Source organism: Peromyscus eremicus, chromosome 8a, assembly GCF_949786415.1.
Source record: "Peromyscus eremicus chromosome 8a, PerEre_H2_v1, whole genome shotgun sequence".
NCBI classification, from domain to species: Eukaryota; Metazoa; Chordata; class Mammalia; order Rodentia; family Cricetidae; genus Peromyscus; species Peromyscus eremicus.
This window is the reverse complement of record NC_081423.1, coordinates 41,310,526-41,336,171: the sequence shown is the minus strand read 5'-3', so window position 1 is coordinate 41,336,171 and position 25,646 is coordinate 41,310,526. Positions and strand designations below refer to the sequence as shown.

At 47.3% G+C, this 25,646-nt stretch overlaps 2 protein-coding genes and 1 pseudogene across 2 annotated transcripts; 1 reads left to right on the top strand and 2 right to left on the bottom strand.

Annotated features, from left to right (window-relative positions):
* Positions 1-4,075: 4,075 nt before the first annotated feature.
* On the bottom strand, positions 4,076-25,424 carry LOC131916957 (immunity-related GTPase family M protein 2-like). Its single transcript, XM_059270622.1, has 3 exons — positions 25,314-25,424; positions 11,835-11,874; positions 4,076-7,688 (listed from the first exon to the last, which is right to left on the bottom strand). The coding sequence occupies exons 2-3, from the start codon at positions 11,853-11,855 to the stop codon at positions 6,468-6,470; spliced, it is 1,242 nt and encodes a 413-aa protein (XP_059126605.1). The 5' UTR covers positions 11,856-11,874; positions 25,314-25,424; the 3' UTR covers positions 4,076-6,467.
* Positions 19,038-25,425, bottom strand: LOC131916956 (immunity-related GTPase family M protein 3-like). The gene is made up of 3 exons (XM_059270621.1): positions 25,314-25,425; positions 23,524-23,750; positions 19,038-20,565 (listed from the first exon to the last, which is right to left on the bottom strand). The coding sequence occupies exons 2-3, from the start codon at positions 23,560-23,562 to the stop codon at positions 19,357-19,359; spliced, it is 1,248 nt and encodes a 415-aa protein (XP_059126604.1). The 5' UTR covers positions 23,563-23,750; positions 25,314-25,425; the 3' UTR covers positions 19,038-19,356.
* LOC131916958 (small ribosomal subunit protein uS8-like) lies at positions 23,854-24,241 on the top strand (annotated as a pseudogene).
* Positions 25,426-25,646: the final 221 nt, after the last annotated feature.

Sequence of the window (25,646 nt, the reverse complement as noted above, 5' to 3'; positions counted from 1 at the left end):
ACCAGAGGAAGCAGAGAACAAAGAAAGCTCAGAGATAAGCGATTTTGTGGGACTTAAAGAACAGGCTCCAGTGAGCCACGGGGAGGGTCAGAGACAGCGAGCTCTAGGAGGGAGCTGGGAGAGAGAGCTAGCTGGGGAGGAAGCAAAAGGCTCTTGGTCCGGCTCTCAGGTCAGCAACAAAATGTACAAGCACAGTCACAGATCCATCAAACAAGGGCAAACAACATAAAAAACAGAGCGTCCACACAGTCAGAGAGGATCAGACAAACCCAGACATGTGGTAGCCACCATCATTCATACACCAGAAACAGAAGGACAGAAGGATGTCTCCTCTGTCCCAGAGACTGGGCCTATGATTGCATTCGACCTCCCCTATGCCTCTACAAATGTTGGGACAACGAAACAGAACAGAACAACTCAGCAATCCCTCCGAGTCACAGATGCCTGGTGGCCTGCAGTTCTTACTTTCATTTTCTTTTCAATTTGCAAATGTGGTGGTGGCAGCAGTCTGAGCTCCCTGGAGCCTACAAGTCCACTTTGGACTTGCTCCCTCTGGGGCCTACTTCCTACTTTTAATTTGTGGTAGCCATGGTCTCAGGCTCCCCAAACTTACAAGTCTACTGGAGCCTATCCAGATCTCAGGCTCCCCAGGCTTTCAAGGCAATCCCACACCGCTGGCCCTGAGTCTGGGGTAACGCTGTGATCTCCAAATGTGTGGCATTTGTGTCCCCTGGGAAAAAACCATAGGCTCGATCCAATTATAATCAAAAGATTATTGATTACTGCTAGCAGAACGACAATCTCTGAGGAAACAAGATTGCCACATAAAACAGTGAGGGAAGGATTTTTAAAAGGGGAAAACCACAAGTGAGCCGAGGCTATTCTTCTCTGTCAAGATTAGGTAGGTCAAGGCGACCTCAAAATGAATGGGGCTGTGGTGGCACATGCCTTTAATCCCAGCACTCGGGAGGCAGAGGCAGGCAGATCTTTGTGAGTTCAAGGCCAGTCTGGTCTAAAGAGTGATCCAGGAAAGTTCCTTTAGTCCTTCAGTCTAGTTCTTCCCATCTACTCCATTCCTCTCCAGTTCTTACCATGTAGTTCTTCTGTTCTCTCTTTTCCTCTCTCTTTCCTCCTCTCTGTCTCCTTATTCTCTCAGTTCTCCCCAAGTCTTTCAGGAATCCAGTTAAAACCCAAGCAATAGCAGTCCTCTGCCAGAGCAAGGTCACCAGGCTTGAATTCTTATGGGGTCATAAGGGTAGGTAAGAATTTTCCTCAGGCAGTGACTGTCAGGCTTTCTATTACAACCCCAATGCAAGTGGTAAAAAGAGGAGGTCAACTGAGTGCTAACAACCGGTTAGTATATCAAAAATGGATCTATGTGCTGAGTCTACATTCCTAGAAGTGGTTAGGTAAGAAGTTGGGGTCTATTAGTAAGGTTGTATAGGAAAGCAGGGTCTCACCCTAAATTGTACAAGAAATAAAGCTATCTGCCTGACCTAGAAGACAGGTGGTGTTTCAGTTTGGCCTTGGATGCTTGATAGGTAATTTAGATAAATACACTCTTGGGAGTTCTTGGAAGCATGCACGGAATTACAAGAAAATCGCTGTAGGAACCAGTTAATATATATACAAAAGCTAAAATATCACCAAGAATTTTTTTTTTTGGTTTTTTCGAGACAGGGTTTCTCTGTGTAGCTTTGCGCCTTTGCTGGAACTCGCTTTGGAGACCAGGCTGGCCTCGAACTCACAGAGATCCGCCTGCCTCTGCCTCTGCCTCCCAAGTGCTGGGATTAAAGGCGTGCGCCACAACCGCCCGGCTCACCAAGACTTCTTAAGCCATGGCTTGACCTTTGGAAAAGTCCTTAACTTTTCCAAGTAGTACCTTTTGTGGTAGTAGCTGGATTTCATTACATTTTCCTATGGCTTGCAGCAATAGGCAAAGGGCTACCTTCAGAAGCAGAGTGTTTCAGAGCCTACATCGCTGCAAAGCCAATCCAGTGTGGGTCAGAGGTTATGAGAGCTGTATCCCTGGAGTTGCCTGGCAGCTCCACTGTTCAGAGACCCCCTCTACACAGAATTGCTATTACTTATATAACGTTGTGGAGAGGGGCCCTGTGAATGTTGTTTACTTCTTGAGCCTGTGAGCATCCCAGGAGGGGACATGTCAGTTCTGTGGAAGTAACCACTCTACAACCAGTAACTGTCCTCACAGCAGAACCTCCTTCCCAAGCTCTCAAGTGAAAGCAAGTCTGTCCCTTAGCAGCCTTCTAGCTCCCAGGCAATCAGAGCTCTTTCATAGTGTCTCTCTGTAGCTCATTCTGCTCTGTTTGGAACACTATACTGAAAGCAGCTGCGTGTTCATGCTAAAGTGTAGCAGACTCTTCCGGGGAGATAAGGTCTGAGGGTAGCCTCAAATATTTACACGTGAGACTAGCTGAGCCTCCTGCATAAGTTTACTTCTGTGTGTCAGTTCCTCCTTGGTAAATAAAGAGAGAAGACCTTGGGATATGAGGTGTGGAGAGAAGGCTGCTGTGGGGGAGACCTTTCGTGGTTGTGGAAACAGGTTTTGATACATTTGATGTCACAAGTGAAATTTGAAAAAGAGAATGTGTGTGTGTGGTTTGGTGTGGTGTGTGGTGTGTATGTGTGTGTGTGTATGTGTGTGTGTGTGCACCAGGGTACTTGCCTGTATGTGTGTGTAAGAGGTTAGGGGTCAATATCATGGGTCTTCCTCTATTACTCTCCACCTTATTTTCAGAGACAAGGTCTCTCACAGAACCTGGATGTTGCCGTTTTGACTAGACCAGTTGACCAGCAGGCTCCTGGGATCCACCTATTTCGACCCACCTCCTCACAGGCATGCACTACCACACCTGTTCTTTTACACAGATGATAGATATTCAAAGTCAGGTCCTCCTGCTCGTACAGTGGCATTTGGCCCATCGAGGCATCTATCCAGCCCTGAAACTTTATTCTTAAAAAGCCACTATATGGGAATTGAGAGAGATCTCAGAGATCACGAGTGTATACTGCTTTGCAGAGGACCCAAGTTCGGTTCCCAGCACCTATATCAGGATCACAACTACCTCTCAACTCTAGCTGAAGGTTATCCAATGCCTTTGGCCTCCCTGGGTATCCCTACTTATACAAACACCCACACCCACCCACACACACAAACATAATTATATCTTATAAAAAATCCATTATTGCTGGGGAGTGGTGGCACACTCCTTCAATCCCACCACTTGGGAGGTAGAGGCAGGCAGATTTCTGTGAGTTCAAGACCAGCCTGGTCTACAGAGTGAGTTCCAGGACAGCCAGCGTACATAGAGAAACCCTCTCTTAGAAAACCAAAAAAAAGGGGGCTGGAGAGATGGCTCAGTGGTTAAAAGCACCAACTTCAGGTTCAGTCCCAAACACCCACATGGCAGCTACAACTGTTTATAACTCCAAAACCTGACACCCTCAAAGACGTACATGCAGGCAAATGCCAATGGACATAAAATTAAATAAATTATTTTTTTTAAAAAAAAGAAAAACCTGGGGCTGGAGAGATGACTGAGAGGTTAAGAGCACTGACTGCTCTTCCAGAAGTCCGGAGTTCAATTCCCAGCAACCTCATGGTGGCTTACAACCATCTGCAATGAGATCTGGTGCCCTCTTCTGGCGTGCAGGCATACATGCAGGCAGTACACTGTATACATAATAAATTAATAAATAAATAAATCTTTTTTAAAAAAAAGAAAAACCAAAAAAAAAATTTATTATTAAAAACATTTGGGGAGTGGGCAGGCAGTGGTGGCGCACACCTTTAATCCCAGCACTCGGGAGGCAGAGGCAGGTGGATCTCTGTGAGTAGGAGGCCAGCCTGGTCTACAGAGTGAGTTCCAGGACAGCCAGGGCTGTTAAACAGAGAAACTCTCTCAGTCACCCTCCAAAAGATACATTTGGGGAGCTCAGGAGGAGTACGTGGAGGAAGGAAGGAGTGGGAGTGATATAGATATAGTACTCATGGGAAGTTATCAAAAATAAAAAGAACAAAAACCAACACATATTTATATTGTATACTCTTATTAGTTATTTATGATAGGGATTAACACCATGCATGTTACATGCCATACATCATACATGTGTGTGATGAATATATAATGAGTACATATATTTCTGTATCTGTACATAAATATGTATGTATATACAACTAGCAAAAAGAAAATCTACATTTATGTTCTAAGACATAGAGAGAATTTACACCCTGCTTTTGCAGCGGGCTAAGAGTGAAATCACAGTCAGCATGTCAGTTTCCTCAGTGCTGGGGCCAGGTTAGATTCCCCATGACAAACACACACAACCTCAGCAGTAACACCCACAACTTTCAAAGAGCAAGCCCACTCACTTTAACAGTGAGCATACTGCAGCGAAATCCACGCTATAAACTCAGTGTGAGAAATTATTTCTGACCATCATGAGGATGACAAACAAAACTTCTGTGACTTCTTTGCAGACCTTTCCTGGGAGTCTATCGATTTACACTACCAGATTTGAGCAGGTGGAATGTGAGGCTAGCCAGAGCTTTATTCCCCTCAACCCCAATCCCACCACCACTGACAGGTCTTAGTCCATCCCATCCTTACCCAGCATATAAAGTAGACCTACCTTTTACATTTACATGATGCTTTTTGACAAAGTTCTTGTGCCAGCAAGATAATACAGTTGATGAATTTTTCTCAACAAATACAATTGGCATTGTCTTCCTGTCTCAAAACAGGTTTTGTTTCTTTCTTTCTGTGTATCAAAACCATAGCCTCCTGTGTGCTAGGCAAGCTATTTACTAGTGAACTGTGGGAACCCGTTTTCAGGTTCCTCGAGGCTTTACTCAGCAGATCTGCATAGACAGGATGATTAGGACCACAGGTCTGAGTGCAGGTGTCCGAGATGGTCTGCACTTGGCTGTGCTGCGGGGAGGTCTTTTGCTCCACCTCTTGGCAGCTCTATAAATACCGTGGGGCAGAAACTTTCACAGCCTGTGGAATAGGTTCCAGGCCTTCTCAAGACTATACTTTCTTTTCTATCTGTTTATCTCCACAATCTAAATCCTTTTATCCAATATTTCCTGCTGCTCGCACATGAGAAAACTCTGAGGAGCTGTGGGGTTGGTGGGTAAACACCCCACAGTGAGCCACACCCAATCTTCTTCACACTATTAATCAATAAAACTCCAATGGACCCCTCTTCTAAGACAGTACCTACATGGTTAATATTGAATGTCAATTTGGCAGGATCTAGAATGCAAACAGACCTTTGGGCACACTTATGAGGGAGTTTCTCGACTAGGTTCAATGCGGTTGTAAAATCCACTCTGAACGTGGATGGAATCGTTCTATTGGCTGGGGTCTTGGGCTGAAAGAAAAGAAGAGTGTGCCAAGGAACGGTATCCCTCTTTCTCTCTCTGCTTCCTGACTGTGGACACAATGTGACCAGCTGCCCTGTGCTCCTGTTGTGATGACTTTCAGCGACGATGGGCTGTACTGTCAAACTACGAGGCAAACATAAACCCTTCCTGGAACAAGTGACATGAAAGCTGGGGGGTGGGATGTGACACTGTAATGGTGGGAAGTGGGGGAGTAGTTAGTGTCCAGAAAGAAGTGGAGGGCAGAGGGCTGAGACAGTTAAAGGATGGCCTGACGGAAAGAGAGGTGACAGAATGCCGGGCAGCGTCTGTCTTAGATAAACACACACACACACACACACACACACACACACACACACACACACACACACACACAAACTGAGGGAAATGGGAAAGCTCCATGCGGAAGAGAGGAGGGTCCGAGTGTCTGGCCTGTAGAGTTAGGGGTGGCTGAAGAAGTTTAGATCCAATAGGGGACTGTGAATGCACAGAGTGTGAAGGGCAATGACTAGACTTGACACCATTGACGCCATTGAGGACAGTGTTGGGTACTTAGAATTCTTCTGTTCAGAACTTGGTGAATCCCATTTCCAGTGGTGCAGAGTTCATTCCCCTCTCTTTACACATCGGAGGAGAGGTCAGAGACCAGGCCTCTATCAGCCATGCTTTCAGACCTTGGACAAAAGCAAGCTCTTCCTCATTCCCGAAGGGATGCACTGCTTCCCAAGATAGGGAAGAAGAAGAGAGAGGAAAGAGAGATGGGAAAACCAAGAGGCCTCTTAGAGAAACAATATCTATCATAGGTGCAAAGATAACTGTGTGTCAAACGTGAGATTCTGTACAGTCAAAATAAGGAAATTTCTCCTATATTGGGATCCCAGATAGTTCAGCTAATAAATAAACAAAAGGTACAAAGCAAAATCCATTATGGTGTTTCCTGATGGGGACACCCATCAAGAAAGGTGGACCATTAACCTCAAGGAACTTGGAATCCAAAGCTCAGGTAAGCTCAACTTCAGGTAGATGTAGGGTACAGAGCTGGGGAGAGGACCTCAGTTGTCTAGCCCTTCTGAGGAGGGATAATGGAATCTTTCAGGATTTCCCACAGAATATTCTTGGTTTTCTTTGCAACTTCATTAAGCACATGTTTCAGTTGAATGCATCTACGATGGCGAGAGTCAAAACAGCAACGGATGGAGTTAACTCCTGTAGAGAAATATTGGGTTCTGGAACGACACAGCTGAGACACAGTCCAGCCATCTTGTTGGTCTCTCTTTGTATTCTGGGATGGCTTGGCATCCCTGGAATAAGCATCAGGCTGGTTCATAATCAGAGACACCTGGTGGAGAGATCTCTCATCCACACCAAAGATTTCTTGGAAGACTTTCTGACACTCTCCCTGATTACCTGGATTATTAATTCCAAAACCTTTTAGATTATCCTTATCTATGTTCTGATTAAAGGATTCTACTTTCTCATTAATAGTGTTCTCACAGATTTGGAAAAGGGTTCCTAAGAGACCCTCAAGTTTGATGCTGGGGATGTCTTTTTTCAGTGTGTCTCTAAGTTTCGGGAAGTCATGTGATGAAGGCTTAACGCTAGATACCAGGAATATGGGGGGCACCTTCACCCCCTCCTTCTGGAGGTTCTCCTGAATACTCTCCTGGATACTCCGCAGTAACTGGGGTTCTGAGTGGGCACTTGTACTGAGGTCCCTGTCCAGCTTTGTCCAGACAACATAGAAACTCTTTCTCATCCTCTGCATGGCTTTGGCCAGCTTCACATGGTTTGAACTGAACTGCTCAGAAGCGATGATAATGATAAGGTCATATTTGTCAAACTCCATCTCCTCCAGGTAGTTCTCCATGCTCTGAGCTGTGACCCCTGTGCCAGGCAGGTCCCACAGGTCCACATTGGGAAAAATGGAGGAGAAGTAACAGGCTGGTTTCTGGGTGGTCCTCACCACCCCAGTGGGAGCTGAATCCTCTTCCTCATGTCCAGTGAGCCTAAGGGCATTGATGAAGGATGACATGCCATTGCCAGAGTCCCCAGTCACGGCAATTTTCACTGTGCTCCTTGATACTTCCTGAATGATATCTTTGACTATGGAGACCACTTCTCCCAACTTTCCATCTTTCACAGCAGTTTCAATATTCTTGACAACTTCCACAGATAAAATACTGCTGTGTTTGTGAATGGGTATAGCATCGGAGAAGCATGTAAATTCTTTATCCTCGACAGACCCAACTATCTCTTCCATGTTGGTGAGCAATGGAGCAACCTGTAGATACATTAGGAAGGAAGTTAGGAGGGCTGTGAACACAGGCACCCACAGGAAAACACTGTTCCTTGTCCAGGCTTCAGATCCACAGCCAATCGACATCAAGACCTGCTGATTACAGACAGAACTAGCTGAGCCCTCCTGTGCATGAGCACATTCTTGGAGTGCAAGGATAGTTCTGTAGCTGTTACTGCAACACTGAACCCCAAAGCTAAGCACTGCAATGTCAGGCAGTTCTCTTACTGGGTACAAATGTCCATACTCACCCCTTCCTGGTTGCCAGGACCACCGAGGAAGAGCATGCAGAGCAGGGAACAGCCTGTGCCAGCTCCCTGTCTGGAGGACCCACAAGTCTTCACTTCACTCAGCCTTGTGCATCAGAGGCTGGTCATCCCTGTTGCACTCTGAAAATTCGTGCTTTCCTCTCCCCCATGGCTTCAGTAGTAGAGGCGGAATGAACACACTGCTATATGTCAGGTTCAACAGCAAAGCCTCCCGGTTTCCAAATAATCTCATCTGGGTCTGGAGAGACCGCTCAGTGGTTAAGCGCACTGGCTGCTCTTGCAGAGGACCTGGGCTTGGTTCCCACCCCACCGGGTGGCTCATAACCACCTGTAACTACAGTTCCAGAGTTTCCAAAACCCTCTTCTGGACTCCAAGAATACCTGCCTGCACATGTGCATATACAGACACTCAGGCACACATACACATAAAACTAAATCTTTAAAAAAGAATAAAAATTCCATCAATTGTAAGACAGCATGTGAGTTGTCTATTATCACTGCAGCTATTCTTATTAACATACAGACTGAAATTGTTCTGTGAACAGGTTTCTTTTTAATGTTTTGATTAGCACATATAATTTTTGGTTGTTTTTGTTTTGAGACAGTGTAGCCCTGGCTGATCTGGAACTTGCTCTGTAGACCAGGCTGGCCTTGCACTCAGATCTGCCTGCCTCTAACTCCTCAATGCTGTGATTAAAGCATGCACCACCACACTCAGCATTTTTCGTATACATTAATGATATAATACTGAGTTTCATTATGACATTTGCACACATGAACATCATGTGTTTTTTATTGTATTCACACCCACCTGTTCATTTTTCTAGTCCTCCCCCTGTTCCCAGTGATGTCTGTCCTCTTCCCAGCCTGTCCCCCTTCTACGTTCATGGTTGTTTTTCGGTTTTATGGGGTTTTTTTTCTTCTTTGTGGCCCAGTGAGTCTCATTTGAGTGTTTACAAAAGCAGGAGTGAGAATTGGCTTACAGCAGCATGTGCATTTTCTCAGTGGCTAGGGACTGAAGAAAATGTCCCTCCTTCCTTCATCATCTATTTACTGTGTATAAATCCTCAGGGAGGGGTGGGGACTCACCATACCCTCCCCTTTCCATAACAGGATGTCAACAGGCCCCGTCCTGTGGTGATCTTGTACAAGTAACCACAGCTGCAGTGGGTTCAAAAGTGGCACTGCTAAGCTAGTCCAGAAGTCAACATTTTACACAAACACACACACAGACACACACATAGACACACACACACAGACACACACACAGACACACACACACACACACACACACACACACACACACACACGCATGCTCTCTACAGTTTTTACATACTTCCCATGTCCTCTTCTAAGCTATTCTTTGAGCCATGGGGACACTGATACAGAGATACAGATGACCTTAGGGTGGGCCATTCAATCATGTTTCTGTTCTTGACTAAATCCTTGCCAGGGCACTGAAGTATTTTGTGGGGCAGGATTGGGAAACATAATTTTCCAACATCAAGGATGGAGGTGTGGGGGTTGGAGAGATGGCTCAGGGGTTAAGAGCACTTACTGCCTTTCCATAGGATGTAGGCTCCATTCCCAGCATCTATATCAGGTGATCCACATCCTCCTGTAACTCCAATTCCAGAGGATCTGACGCCCTCTTCTGGGTTCCTGAGGCACTGTACAAATGTGCCTATGCTCCACACAGACACACATATGCACATGATTAAAAATGATACCAAGCTGGGCATGGTGGTGCATGTCTTTAATCCCAGCACTGGGAGGCAGAGGCAGGAGAGTGTCTGTGAGTTCTAGGCCAAACAGTGAGGGCTACATAGTGAGACACTCCCCCCCCCCCAAAAAAAAAGGAAATTAATTTTTAAAAGATGGAAGATGTGGGATGCATAAACCCATACCCAGCACAGGTAAGCACTAGAGTGTTGGCCTTCTGGAGTGGACACTGAGACATATTAGTGTGAGGACAGGACTCCAACCATTTCACAGGATCACACCAAATCTTGAGATGCAAGACAGCAGCATATAACACCTTAACCACTGTTCTTAGATAAAGGCCCTACATGGGACAGGCATGTGTTGTTCCACAATTTGGAGTGATTGATGGGACTCTTCCTCTTGAAATTTTATTTTCCTGTTTTGTGTGTATAAAAGACTAAAAGCATTTGAAACTCAGCACCATATATTTGGGAAATTTCCTGTGAGTCCCACATAGCTTTTCTGTCCTTTAAGAAGCTCCCTGCCAGCTAGGTGGTGGCAGAGCATGCCTTTAATGCCAGCACTGAGCAAGGGAGGCAGAGGCAGGCAAATCTCTGTGAGTTCTAAGCCAGCGTGGGCTACAGAGTGAGTTCCAGTATAGCCAGGACTACACAGAGAAACCCTGTTGAAAGAAAGAAAGGAAGGAAGGAAGGATGGGAGGAAGGAAGGAAGGAAGGAAGGAAGGGAGAAAGAAAGGAAGGAAGAGAGAAAGAAAGGAAGGAGAGAAGAGAAGAGAAAAGAAAAGAAAGAAAAAATCTCTCTGCCAGAATTACTCCTGAGTCCCATGAAATAACCAGAATGTGCGCAGGTGTTTTCCCTCAAAATCCAGGGCTCTTGTCTGTGGAAGGTGCTTCTCAGGCACCCTTAAGTTTTTGGTACTGGTTTGTTCTCCATACTCCCAGTGGGAGCATCCTCTGTCTCTCTTGCTCATCTTCTGGGATGGGCTCTCCTGCCTGCAGCACACCACTGCTCCCCACAAACTTCTGTTCATCAGCCTGAGGGGCTGGCTTTAGTCTCCACATGGAAAGAGTAGGCTGATACCCCATCCTGAGTCCCCAAAGCTGCTGGTTTGGTGAATTGTGGGCAAATTCCTAAATTCCTAGTTGTCTGCAGATTACTGGAGTAGCTGCCTTTTTCACTCCTGTGACAAAACACCAGGAGGAGTCCTGTAGAGCTGCTCATGTGGACAGCTACAGGAACCACGGCTCAGCCACTGACCAGGCTTGGCCAAGAGCGAACCCTCAAGAGGTCAGTCTGGAGTTCAAGGGGCCCACACTTCCCTATCTGAGGGCCCTGTTCAATTTATACCTCTGGTGTCTCTGATTCACCCCTGGGCACATGGGTCAGAGATCCATGTGGAGGATGAGGAACAGGCCCTCCTGGCCTCTGAAGGGAGCCCGACAAGCAAATTCACTAGAGAGAGACAGCCAGGCCTGGGAGGAGACCTGTGAGACATGACTCAGGGATCTCCTAACATACTCACAGGAAGAGGTGCACTTCATAGAAGCCAGAGCATGCTCTCACACACATGCATGCATGCATGAATGCACAGGTACACACACACACACACACGCACACACACACACACACACACACACACACACACACACACAACTGAATGAGGGGTTGTGCCGTGTGGTTCACATAGGCTACATGTGATTCTACTGGAATCAGTTGATTTGTATTTTATTTTATTTATTTATTTATTAGATAGAGTCTCTCTACAGAGCCCTGGCTTTCCCGAACACATTATGTAGACCAGGCGGGGCTCGAACTCACAGGGATCCATCTACCTCTGCCTCCTGAGACTGGAACTAAAGACATGTGCAATAATATCCAGAGACTTGTGTTTTATTATACTTATTCCAACTGCACAACTTTACTAAAAAGTTCCTGATGACCCACCAATATGTCATGACTTAAGTAAAACAAAAACTATGGGTAATAGGGGGTGCAAGATGCTCAAAGCCCCTGTGAGGGTCAATTTCAGTTGCCTGCTTGATTGGATTGAAAACACCTGAGGCATTAGTGAGGCCCACCTTTATGTATATCCCTGAGACAGTTTCCAGAAAGGGTTACCTGAGGGAGCAAGACTCACCTTGGATGTAGACATTGCCATCACGGATTGGGGTCCGGAACTGGAAAAAAAAAAACAAAGGAATGAAATGAAGCTGAGCCCCAGCATGCACCTCTCTGTATGTCCAGACTGTGGATACCTGAGATCAGCTGACTCGAGCCCCTGTGGCCACACCTTTCCCACCCTGCTGGGCTGCATCCTCTCTAACAGGAGCCACATAAGCCTTCCTCCCTTAAGATGCTTCCTGTCAGCTGTGTTGTCAGAGCCGAGAATCCTAATGAAGACTGACCTTATCCATATGTGAAAATGCCATCATGAAACCTGATACTTTAAAAAATGTTTCCGTTTTTGCATTTATTTATTTATATGTGTGGAAGGTGTGTTGAGCATGGCAAATGCACACGTAGAAGTCAGGACAACCTGTGGGAGTCAGTTCTCTCCTTCTCCCATGTGGGTCCTTGGGATCAATCTCAGGTCATCAGGCTTGGGAGCAATCACTTCTACCCACTAAGCCAGCTCACTGGCCCACAACCCATTATTTTATGCAATTATTATAGACTAATAAAGAGTGTACATTTTAAAATGCAAATCACAGTCTCACATCCGCTGTGCTAGTCTAGAACTCCCTGTGTAACCTTGACCTGAATCTTCTGCCACACTTCCCCAGTGCTATGCTGACAAATGTGAGCCACCTCACCCAGCTGAGCCTCCATCAAAGGTGCTGCAGAGACGGGGGAACCAGCCTAGACTAGTCACAGTTCTGAGCTGTCAGGGGCTTTTGTGAACATAGATCCTATCGCCCCCCCTCAACCTCTCCTTTGTTCCTACTCTCTTCACCATTAGGCCCACCCCATGGGATCCACCCCAGGGTCCTTGGGAACAGCCTTGGACCCTGCGAGCATGCTCTGGGATGTATTTAAAGTGTGCAACACGAATACACACTCTCATGCTCCATGAAGGACTGAGCTAGTGCCTGTGGTGCGCCAGTTTCTCTAATGCAGATGAAATACTTGAACTGGTTTTTGCCTTGTTTCGATTTTTCGGCTGTTTGTTTTAAAGGGGCCAGTGAGATGGCTTAGCAAGTAAACGTACTTGCCAGCAAGTCTGACAACATGAGTTCAGTTGCAGAAAGAATCAGCCCCACAGGTTATCCCCTGACATCCACATGCACACAGACACAGACACACAAAGACACACACTGAATAAATAATTTTTAAAATAACTGAACGGAATTATTAAATATAAAGATGTATATATTATAATATGAATAGAAGATTTGCTTAGGACCTCAGTCTTTCAAGTTCCAGTCTCTGTGAGCTCTGGAAAAAGAACCAATGTGTTTACATAATCCTGGGACATCCCAATATTGTCAGTGGGAAGTTCTGATGCTGGACTCTGGCCGGTGGCTGAGAGATTGAGTGGAACCCCATCTGCTTTTTCTGAACTAGGCCTCCTAAGAAGACGCCCAATCCAGGGATAGGAGGTAAGAAAGGGGCACATTGCCTCTCTACTGGTGGGTTGGAAAGACTCTTTTCAGCCAACAACACAAGGGACTGTGTGGTCCTGAAGAAGATCGGGGCAGGTGCCTGCTGCACACAATCCCTGAGAGGAACACCAGACTCCAGACTCTCCTGCCCTGAGCAGTTGATAGGCCAAGCTGCACTTAGGAGCCTCTCACCTACCTGCTCAGGAGCCTTGTAAAACTGGAATCCAGGCCCAGGATGTTCAGGAGGAGACAGTGGAGCAGTGGAGGGCTGGGGTCCTCCTGGGAGGAACGATAGAGGGGGAGAGCAGTTGAAGGGAAGCCTGAGCTCCTGGGCTTCCTCTCAGACCCTGCTCCACTCTGGACCCTGCTCCGCTCCGGACATAGCTCTTCTCAGACTCTGCTCCACTCTGGACCTTGCTCTACTCCTCACTTGTAGGCAGGAGCCCTGCCTGCCTCCCCCGAGGGAGGGGCCTGCAGCCAGACTAGCTTTCAGTTTCTGTTCCTGGAAATGGTTCGTTTTCAGGATTCAGCTGCACAAGTTCCACACTCTCCTTCAGAGAGTGGGGGCAGGGTTCTGTCAGAGGGCCAGGCTTGAGGGTGGGAAGTCTGCCCAGGAACAGTGACATCCAATTGCAGTCAGAGCCTTCTGGTGTGACCCTGCTGCCTCCCTTCCTGGAGCCCCCTTCTTGCTCAGATGATGGCACCTCACCCCTTCAGACCCTGTGAGCCCTAGTGCTTAGAGAGCTGCAGACCCTTCATAAGACTGCCCCTCACAGCTGCTGTGCCTGCTCGGTAGTTCAATGGCTCCCTCCCACCCCACTCAGCTCAGATACAGGACTTCCTCCACCAGGGAGGCCCCTCTAACCCACCCTAAGTCAGTCTACCCTAAACCAGAATCTCGTGCCTCCATTGCTGTACCAGAGTTCAGGAGACACAGAACCTGGTTCACACTTGCTCTGATCACATGATAATAGGCAATGTCTTTCTTCAGAAACTATACCCTGGGTTCTTGATGACCCTGGGAGTAGAGGAATGGAACTCTTGAGCCTCCGTCCGTATTTTACACCATGGCCAGAACAAGTTTGGAGATTTCAGGGCAAGGCAGTGTGAACAGATAAATGCCAGATCCAGAGGTTATCCTGTGGACCATGGGTCGTGTGGCTACCTTCTCACAGTCCCTGGCTTCTAGTTCCCTCTCAGTCTCTGGGCTGTTCTGAGCTCTTCCAAGCCCCTGTCTTGCTGTTCCAACAGATGGAGAAGTGCTTCCCACAGTCACCCAACCTCATCCTCCCCTCCAGGCCTCAGCCTGGGATGGCCTCCACGAGACAGCCTGGCTGTCCAGGACCCTGTTAGCAACTCCCCAGATGTCTGATTCTCCTTCCCAGAATAGCACAGCCCCTGGAGCACCCAGCCCAGAATTTTAGAGCCTGTGATCTCATGCTACTGCAGGTCAGCAACTCCTACTTCACACCAACATGAATAGTTCACCTTGTGTACGTGTCTTGGACCCAGAGGAGGTCAACTGAGTCTCCAGGAAATATTAAAAGCAGAGGCTCCAGGCTCTGCCATGATTACTACTGCCTGTGAGGTCCTGAAGAGCCCTTTATCCTCTCCACAGATCTCATGTCTTCATTCTAATCTGAGAGCAGAGAGGGGCATGACCATACCCCTGGGGATACTTCATAGAAGTCTCATTAATTTATACAACTAATATGTGTCAATAAATAGGGCAGCGATTTGCCTTAGGTGGCAATGAACTTAGCTAGCATGCACAGGTCACAGGTTCCATCCCCAGCACCACATAAAACTGGGTATGAACCGGCCATGGTAGTGTATGCCTTTAGTCCTAGCACTCTGGAGGCTGAGGCAGGCAAGTCTCTGTGAGTTCCAGGACAGCCTGGTCTACATAGACAGGGCTACATAGAAGGCCTTATCTCAAAACAACAACAACAACAATAAAATCCACTGGAGAGGGGGCTGCATGTCTCTCATCTCAGCACACAGAAGGAGGTAGAGGTAAAAGGATCAGAAGTTCAAGGCCATCTATGACTACATAGTTGGAAGCCAGCTTGGGATACAAGAGACCCTAGTGTACACACACACACACACACACACACACACACACACACACACACTTCTCTGCTTGGGGGTTGAGGTACCTGGAGAAATGGCTCAGCAGTGAGGACACTTATTTGCTCTTCCAGAGAACATGAGTTCAGTTCTCAGCAACCACGTCAGGCAGCTGACAACTGCCTGTAACTCCAGATGGCCTCTGAAGTCACCCATACACACGTGGCTTCCACAGACATATGTGCATAAATAAAATACATCTCCTTTTAAAAATCTATGTAGGGCATTTGCAGCCCGGAAAAGGGGCAGGACAGTAGTGACAGGAGGGTGACACACAGAAAGCAAACAGAAGGACACAGAGTGACGCAGCCGTTTATTTTCTGCTGCTTCGCAGAGACGCTGCAGATGCCAATATGGAGTTAGGAAACCCTGTGTGACCAGAGGGACAGAGGTAGAAAGGGACAAAGTGTGCTTTGTGCGTTGATATTGGGCAACAGTGCGGGATGGCCAGAGATCCTCCCAGGGAAGTCACCTCAGTCCAGGGAGTGCTGCAGCTCTCTTCCCAGGCAGCCAGGCAGCCTAGACCTGCAAGTAGGGCTGTGCCTGTCCCTGAACCTCAGGGTACATCTGGAGGACCCATCCTTGCTCCTCTGTGTGAGCATGGACATGCAGTGAGGGCTGGGATCACAGGGTGGGTTAAGGGTCCCCTGCCTTGTCCTGGGACACACTGGACTCAGATTTCCCAGTACTCTCACTGACTCAAGCCACAATAGTCTGTGACTCAATGGCACTCTCTTCAGGAAAAATTGAGAAAATCAGAAAACGATGTCCACAGAACTGGAGGGATGGCGCAGGGTTAATGTCGTTTGCTGCTCTTCCAGAAGACTAGTGTTCAGTTCCCAGCACCCACAGCGGCCGCTCACAACTGTCTGATCTCCAGCTCTAGGGGGTTCAGCACCTTCTTCTGGCCTCTGTGGGTACCTGCACACACACACACACACACACACACACACACACACACACACACAGAGAGAGAGAGAGAGAGAGAGAGAGAGAGAGAGAGAGAGAGAGAGAGAGAGAGAGAGAGAGAGATTTTGTTTTGTTTTTTTGTTTGGGGTTTTTTTCTTTGTTTGTTTGTTTGTTTTTCGAGACAGAGTTTCTCTGTATCTTTGGAGCCTTTCCCAGACTATCTCTGTAGACCAGGCTGGCCTCAAACTCACAGAGATCCACCTGCCTCTGCCTCCCAAGTGCTGGGATTACAGGCGTGCACTACCGCCACCTGGCAAGAGAGGGAGTTTTTAAGTTACTGTCTAAAAGAGCAGATCTAACCCATACCAAGCACCAGTACCAGAATTAAACACTAGCAGAGACTCTCAGGACCTTGGTGACAGGGGAATGCGCATGCTCTCTGAGTGAGTTTCCTTTCATCAGAGTCAGCTCCAGGCACCCATCAGCAACAGGAGAAGAGTGAGTGTCTGGTTGACAGGATGCAGGTATGGACATGGGCTGAGGGGCAGAAGTGTCTCCTATCAACCTGGACAGACTGGAACCTCCTCCAAGAGCACCGCACTTGTTCTCAAGTAGGGGTGTTAAGAATGTAATTACTGGCTGGATGTGGTAGTACACACCTTTTTTTTTTGTTTTTTTTTTGTTTTTTTGGGTTTTTTTTTTTTTTTTTTTGAGACAGGATTTCTCTGTGTAGCTTTGCTCCTTTTTCTGGATCTTGCTCTGTAGACCAGGCTGGCCTCGAACTCACAAAGATCCACCTGCCTCTGCCTCCCGAGTGCTGGGATTAAAGGCGTGTGCCACCACCGCCCGGCGATAGCACACACCTTTAATCTCAGCACTCGGGAGGCAGAGGCAGGTAGCTCTTGTTTAGTTCAAGACCCACCTGGTCTACATAGTGACTTCCAGGACAGCTAGGGCTACAGAGTAAGACCCTGTCTCAAATGACAAACAAACAAAAAAGAATGTAATTACCCAAGACATCTACTTTGCAGATAAACAATGTGTCCTGTAAAGAGCCTTGGGAAGGTGAGGGTCTGGTCCAATTGGCAATGTGCTCTCCCTGGCACGCACAAAGCCCAGGATTCCATTCTTGGTACTGCAAAAAACTGACCATGATGGCACAGACTTATAATCCTACATTTGAGAAGTGGAGGCAGGAGGATCGGAGATTCAAGGTCATCCTCTGATATATCCTAGGATACATAAGACCCTGCCTCAAAACAGCAACAGCAGCAGCAAGAAGCAAAGTAACTTCTGAATGCTTCTTACTGAAGAACCTATCTAGCAGGGCCTAGCTGAGGACACATGGAAGCAGAGCTGAAACCTATATCCATCCTCTTCCTCTGTGTCTTCCGTACTCAAATAGCCAGATGCTGAGTATACTGAGTGCTGGGATCCATTCCAGAGTAGCCAGGAACCCTTCTCAAGGTAAATTTTTAAGCACAAAATACTTGGTTGACATACTTAGGGTAATAAGAATAGAAAGCCAGGCAGGGCATGGTGGCATATGCCTTTAATACCAATACTCAGGAGGCAGAGGCAGGCAGATCTCTGAGTTCGAGGTTAGCCTGGTCTACAAAGCAAGCTTCAGGACAGCCAGGGCTGTTACACAGAGAAATCCTGTCTCTGGGGAAAAAAATAAAAAATAAAAAATAGCCAGAAGTGGAACTACGGAAGCCAAACATTGAGGAGAAGTAATTTAGAGACTTTCCCAGAACTAGGACTTTGATGGATGAGGTCTCTGTTTGTTTTGGCAGATGGTGCTGTGTGCTAAGTTTTTACTTCCATCATGGAATCAGTTCTGCTAAGGCCTGGGGGCCTATTACAGCCTTCACCCCACATACAACTCTCTCTCTCTCTGTTTCTCTCTCTCTCTCTCTCTCTCTCTCTCTCTCTCTCTCTCACACACACACACACACACACACACACACACACACACAGAGGTGTGGCCTAGTGGGAGATAATCAGGTCATAGGTAATAGTGTCATTGCTCTAGGAAGACATAAATCATGTTCTGGATTCAGCTGTTTCCCTTAAGAATGGGCCTTTGACAGAAAAAAAGGAGCCCGGACCCTGGATCTCTTGTGCTCTGGCCTCTCCCACAGGAGCTCCTGCCATTGTGATGACCTCACCAGAGGCCAACTTGATGGGTCACCCACTGGGAACTCCCAGACTTCAGGACTATGAGTTAATAAACCTTATTTCCTTTTATATTGCTTAAACTCAGGTACTTTGCTGTAGCTCCAGAAAATATACGAAGACTTTGATGTCTGGGCTTGAGGAAACCACTCTTCCCTGTGCTGGCACAGGGCTCAACACCCTTGGTGGTCTTGAAAACTGGTCACATGTTTAACTAGACACAAAGACATCTTCAGCAGGCCATCGATATGGCTCAGCAGGAAAAGGTGCTTGCCACCAACCTGATGACCTGACTTCAGTCCCTAGAACCTACAAGGGAGAAGGAGAAAATGGACTCCACGTGCTGCCGTAAGCATTCAAACACACACATGTGGTCACACGGGTACACACACAGCCCCAACACCCAGATTCTAAGGGACAGTTTCCACCTCCCTCTGCACCCTCCAGATCTGTAAGTGCCATTCTTAGCCAGCTAAGTCAACACCAGGGGTATCTAGGGAAAGAGAAAATAAGAAGAAAACTAGTAATGAAGGCAACTTTAATGGCTTAGGAGGGAGACGTGCATGACAATGAAAACTGAACGCATAAAAGCTATGTGCTGAACCAGGAAAGCGAGGCTGATTATCTTGGTGGATACTTGTTCTTTGAAGGAAGGTGATAATAGAGTTGAGTGTGGGAAGGTGTGCGGATTTTCTTAACTCCTCTAGCAATATTAAGCCTTATGACAATGTGTGGCTGTAGTTTTTGATTTCTAGTAGATAGCTAGGTTCTTAAGCCAAAAGAAGACCCTGAGGCAGCCTGAATTTGACTTGATGGTAAGCCAGACCCTCCCCAGTGGACTTAAGGAGAGAGGGTCCTGTCCTTCAGGACTCTCCTCAAGAAGATCTTGGTGTCCCGAGCAACTAGTTCAATGACAATCCGAAGTCTCCGGTGTCTGAAGCCACGGACGACAGAGTTCCACAAGCCATACCACAATGGGAATGCTAGACCCTTGAGGAACATGATAACAGGAAAACACATCATGAGTCTCAGTCTCCAGTCCATCTTGTGCAAGTCCTGGAACCGCATGGCCCTGTAGCCCATCTCCAGTGTCCCTGTCCTCTGAGCCACCTGCTGAAGTGACCAATCATCCACACCAAAGGACTTCTGGTAGGTCGCCAGACTCTCCTCAAGGTCAGCAGCGTCACACATGCGGCTCACGGGTGTCTCCAGGTGATTTGTGGGCACACCTTCTTTCAGAGAGAACGCCTTCCTGTCGATGCTCTTGTCGCAGATTTCAGAGAGGATCTCTAAGGAATCTGCGTACCTGATGCTGGAGAGGTCTTTTTTCAGTGTGTCTCTAAGCTTCGGGAAGTCGTGTGATGAAGGCTCAAAGCTGGATACCAGGAATATGGGGGGCACCTTCATCCCCTCCTTCTGGAGGTTCTCCCTGATACTCTCTTGGATACTCTGCATAAGCTGGGGTTCTGAGTGGGCACTTGTACCGAGGTCCCTGTCCAGCTTTGTCCAGACGACATAGAACCTCTTTCTCATCCTCTGCATGGCTTTGGCCAGCTTCACATGGTTTGAACTGAACTGCTCAGAAGCGATGATGATGATAAGGTCATATTTGTCAAACTCCATCTCCTCCAGGTAGTTCTCCATGCTCTGGGCTGTGACCCCTGTGCCAGGCAGGTCCCACAGGTCCACATTGGATAAGCTGGAGGAGGAGTAACAGGCTGGTTTCTGGGTGGTCCTCACCACCCCAGTGGGAGCTGAATCCTCCTCCTCATGTCCAATGAGCCTAAGGGCATTGATGAAGGATGACATGCCATTGCCAGAGTCCCCAGTCACAGCAATCCTTACTTGGTATCCACACATTCTCTGCATTATATCACTGACCACATGGATCACATTCAACAGGTTCCCCTCTTTCACAGCTTTATCAATTTTCTCACTGACTTCTTGAGAGAAAATGATCTGGCTGGAATAGGACGGCTCACTATCACTCTTGAGAATAAACCATCCACTGATGAGAGATTTTGCCATGTTTACTAAATGTATAAAAGCCTGCAGAAGAGACGAGACAGAGAGTCAGACACAGGATGACACAGGAATCCACAGAAGTCACATACCCCAGCCATGGGTTCAGATCTGCCACCAGGGACAGCCAGGGCACCTCACTTGAACAGTGTGCCACCTCTTCTGCGATGGGGCTGCTCTGCAGATACACGGCCCTTCACAGTGCACACTTCACAGCCGCACTGGTGAGGTTTGAACCTGAGCTGCAGAACGTCAGCTGGGTCCTTCAGCGGGAAAATGGGTGGGCAGGTCTGACCACTGCAAAAGCCAGCTCTCCACACCCAGACTTTCACTGTGCTTCTCCTTAAGATTCAAATAATCAGCCAGGTGTGGTGGCCCATGCCTTTGAGCCCAGCTCTCAGGAGGCAGAGGCAGGTGGATCTCTGTGAGTTCCAGGAAAGTCTGGCCTACACAGCGAGTTCCAGGTCAACCAGGACTACATAGAGAGACCCTGTCTCCAGAAGAAAAGATTAAATTTCCGTTTCTGTGTGTCTGCACTATGAAAATTGGGATACTATTCACTAGTAACTGCCTGCACAGAAGCACCTCTAACCCATCAACTTCAGCAGACAGCTCAAACCAACTTCCCAAATAGTCTAATGAGCCTGAGGTGTTTTGTTCATTTGATTTTTAGATTTATTTGTAGGTATGCATGTTTTGCCTGGATGTATGTCTGTATACCATGTGTGTTCCTCCTCTCCTCAGAAAGTGGAAGAGAGTGTCAGATCCCCTAAGAGGGGAGTTACAGTTGTGAGCCACAATGTGGGTGCTGGGATCAGAACTCAAGTCTTCTACAAGAACAGCCAGTGTGCTTAACTGCTGAACCACCTCTCCTAACCTACTAATTATTAATAAGCAGTAAGATTTGTGTGTCCCTGTGTGTTGGCATTGGAACTAATACAAGGATTCAGACTATTCTGCAAACAGGGCTTGGCCAAATCCTTACAGTAAGATTGAAACATTTGTGAGCCAAGGTTGTAATGAGAATTGCTTTTGGTGACCTAGTGGGTTGTATTCAAGATCTCAACTCCCCACATTGTTCCTAGGTGATGGGCCTTCTTCACAATGACACTATCAACAGGGATTGTTGGAACATGGATTTGGGGGAAACATAAATCTGTGTTCCAGGGTCAGGACCAAAATGGCTCCAGAACAAACTATCTCTGATGTCCTTAACAGAAGAAAACCTCTATCTATTAAGATGATCAGATGGCAGTTGGGCCAGTAGAAAACTTACCCATCTTGCTATGACTGCCTCTCTGACGGACCCACCAATGTGTTTTAAATTTATCTTGATTTATGGCTTTTTTTTATTCTGTAAAACTATAAAAACTTCATGAAGCTTCCATGTTAGAACATGAATGTAGGGTAACCTACATCTCTATTCCTGCACCATGGTAACTCAAAATGGCTCCAGAATAAACTACCTCTTATTTCCTTTTTAAAAAAAGAAAAAAGAAGAGAGAGAGAGATTGCTTGGAAATCAAAGTTCTTATTTGTACATCACTACCAATGTTTAAAAAAATTAAACCCAAGAGGCTGGGGTCTGGAACTCAATTGATAGAGTGCTTGCCTAGCACTCATGCAGCCCTGGGGTCAATCCCTAAGGCCACAGTAAACTGGGCACGATGCCATATACTCAGATTCCCAGCATTTGGGAGTTGGAGGCAGGAGGATAGGAAAATTAAGGGTATCCTCAACTACATAGTAAGTTTGAAGCTACTCTGGACTACATGAGACCCTGACTCAAAGGAAAAAAAAGAAAGAAAGAAAAGAAAGAAAAATCTAACACTTTCTGTGTGTATCACCATCAACCTCTTTAAAAATTTTCAAATCCCCCTGGGCAGTGGTGGCACCTGCCTTTAATCCCAGCACTCTGGAGGCAGAGACAGGGGGATCCGATGCAAGCCTGGGCTACAATGTGAGTTCTAGGAAAAGTTGCCAAAGCTACAAAAGCTACAAAGAGAAACCCTGTTTCAAAAAAAAAAAAAAAACACAAGGAAAACAACAACTCCAAATCTCAGTAAGATGTAGTGGTAAATGCCCTTCATCCCAGCAGAGGCAGGCAGATATCTTGAGTTCCAGGCCAGCCTGGTCTACAGAGCGAGTTCCTGGACAGCCAGGGCTGCACAGAGAAACTCTGTCTCAAAATTAAACAAGCAAGCAAGCAAGCAAACAAACAAACAAAAACTCAAAACTCAAGACCATCTCTTTAATCCACACAGTGTATATCAGTTCCATGAAGAGCTCCCAGCCAGACCCACCCCTGGATCCCACCTCTGGATCCCATGAAGCAACTGAACTCTTGTCCTGTCCTCACACTGAAGTGTCGGGTGTCTGCCCCATAAGGCCTACTATTCCATCTGTGGGACCACTTCCAGGGTTCAACTTCTGAGAGGTGGTAGTTTCCTGTGATGGCCCCATCCAGATCTCTCCTGGGGTGGCCTTCCCCAACCCCAGGGGTGGCTTTTCCTCTTTCTCCACTGGGGTGGCCTCTCCCCTAAGTCCTCTCCTGGAATGTCCTCTCAGTCCTTTCCTGGGATGCTTCCTCCCCTTGTTCCCCTCCTGGGGTGGGTCCACTTCTGCTCCCCAAACACTTCCTGCTGCTCCTTACACAGTCCTTGGGCCTGGGCATGACCTCTACATGGAAGGAATAAGCCAAGAGTCCACACCAGTGTTTGAAGACTCACTCTGCTCCTTGAAATGCAGACAAGTTTCTAAAGTCTCAGTTTTCTGACCCAACACTGGGTAAGCCATGCTACCCACCTTCCAGACCTTGTGTACACACGTGATGACTGAATGCATGGGATGCTCTCTACACAGCTCTCTGCTGTCTGGGAAAGCCATGCTACCCACCTTCCAGACCTTGTGTACACATGTGATGACTGAATGCATGGGATGCTCTCTACACAGCTCTCTGCTGTCTGGGAAAGCCATGCTACCCACCTTCCAGACCTTGTGTACACACATGATGACTGAATGCATGGGATGCTCTCTACACAGCTCTCTGCTGTCTGGGTGAAGGCTCCTTAGTCTCAACTCAGCTCTCTGGGCTGGTGTTCCTCTGGTTCTTCCTTCTCCCTTCAACTTTATGCAGTAGGAAGGTCTACGTCCGTGGGCCTGAACTTCGCGGGGCTCTCACAAGCCTTATGATCATTAATCTTCTTCAGAACCTATTAGAAAAATGATATTACAACACCTGAGTACAGATGGAGAGATATATTGTTAGAAATAAATACAGAGGTCTTTGTGCCATGTTTCCATGCCGACAATGTCATGCTCATAGATGTCCCGGCACAGATTCTCAAGAGCATCAATAGTGCTGAGGGAAGAGGCAAATGCCAGGACCTCATCAGGCCATGCTACAAGTCATCATTCGGTTCCTACTGTGAGGATGAAGTGTGGACACACTGGTAAATTTTAAATCACTGATAATCACAGACCTGGGAAAATTGTTGTAAACCTTACAGGCAGGTTGACCAAGTGTGGGGTGATCAACCCTAGATTTGATGTACAACTCAAAGGCTTAGAAAAAAAAATGGCAGAACTGTCTGCTCTCATCAGTCAGCTTGGCTTCATTGTGCTGACAACCTCAGCCTTCACAGACCACAAAGAAGCAAGACAAAAACACACAGGAGGGAAAATACTGGGATTCTTTTTCTAGAAGTGTAAAATACATAAATAAAAAGCCTCTGTGAACTGTTCTAAAGAAGGAAGAAAGTGAGGGAGGGAAGGAGAGAGTGAGGGAAGAAAGAAAGAAAAAAAAGAAAAAGACACTAGCAAGCACACTCACATGTGTGCACATTCACACTCATGTGTGTGCACACTCACATGTGTGCACACTCACACTCATGTGTGTGCACACTCACATGTGTGCACACACACAAGCCTCACACTCTCACATCTCAGGAGAAGGTCATATACACAGTTTATGTGGCTGCACTTTGGTCTGCTCTACATCACTGCGTTCTGTCAAACTGGGTTTCGTTGTGTTCTCTCAAAGATTAAAGATGAACGCTAGCACCCCGGTGAAGAGCCAGCTTCTCCAATGCAGATAAAAACACTCAACTGACTTAGACAAAAAGTTCACTTAAGAAGCTAGCCTCCGGGCTGGAGAGATGGCTCAGAGGTTAAGAGCACTGCCTGTTCTTCCAGAGGTCCTGAGTTCAATTCCCAGCAACCATATGGTGGCTCACAACCATCTATAATGTGATCTGGTGCCCTCTTCTGGCGTGCAGGCATGCATGCAGATAGAACACTGTATACATAAATAAATAAATCTTTAAAAAAAAAAAAAAAAAAAAAAAAAAGAAGCTAGCCTCCAAGCCAGGAGCCCTAAGTCCCTGGGTGTTCCACATGCAGTACACATGCACTTTACATAATCCTGGGACATCCCAATATTGCCAGTGGGAAGTTCTGATGCTGGACTCTGGTCCCAAAGGGAACATCAATAGAGTGGTTAAGGTAATATGAGTGAAACCCCATCTGCTTTCTCTGAACTAGGCCTCCTAAGAAGACCCACAATCCAGGATATGAGGTAAGAAAGGGGCACATTGCCTCTCTACTGGTGGGTTGGAAAGACTCTTTTCAGCCAACAACACAAGGGACTGTGTGGTCCTGAAGAAGATCAGGGCAGGTGCCTGCTGCACACAATCCCTGAGAGGAACACCAGACTCCAGACTCTCCTGCCCTGAGCAGTTTATAGGCCAAGCTGCACTTAGGAGCCTCTCACCTACCTGCTCAGAAGCCTTGTAAAACTGGAATCCAGGCCCAGGATGTTCAGGAGGAGACAGTGGAGCAGTGGAGGGCTGGGGTCCTCCTGGGAGGAACGATAGAGGGGGAGAGCAGTTGAAGGGAAGCCTGAGCTCCTGGGCTTCCTCTCAGACCCTGCTCCACTCTGGACCCTGCTCCGCTCCGGACGTAGCTCTTCTCAGACCCTGCTCCACTCTGTACTCTGCTCCTCTCAGACCCTGCTCCACGCTGTACTCTGCTCCACTCTGGACCCTGCTCCACTGTGGACGCGGCTCTTCTCAGACTCTGCTCCACTCTGGACCGGGCTCCACTCCTCA

What these genes read in the sequence shown, in the direction of transcription:
- LOC131916957 (XM_059270622.1), bottom strand. Translation starts at nt 11,855, where the DNA reads ATGGCAATGTCTACATCCAAG. An exon ending in TGGCAATGTCTACATCCAAG is followed by an intron (nt 7,689 to 11,834) that starts GTGAGTCTTGCT and finishes ATGTATCTACAG; the next exon opens with GTTGCTCCATTGCTCACCAA.
- LOC131916956 (XM_059270621.1), bottom strand. Translation starts at nt 23,562, where the DNA reads ATGCATTCAGTCATCATGTGTGTACACAAGGTCTGGAAG. An exon ending in GTGTACACAAGGTCTGGAAG is followed by an intron (nt 20,566 to 23,523) that starts GTGGGTAGCATG and finishes TCTCTTCTGCAG; the next exon opens with GCTTTTATACATTTAGTAAA.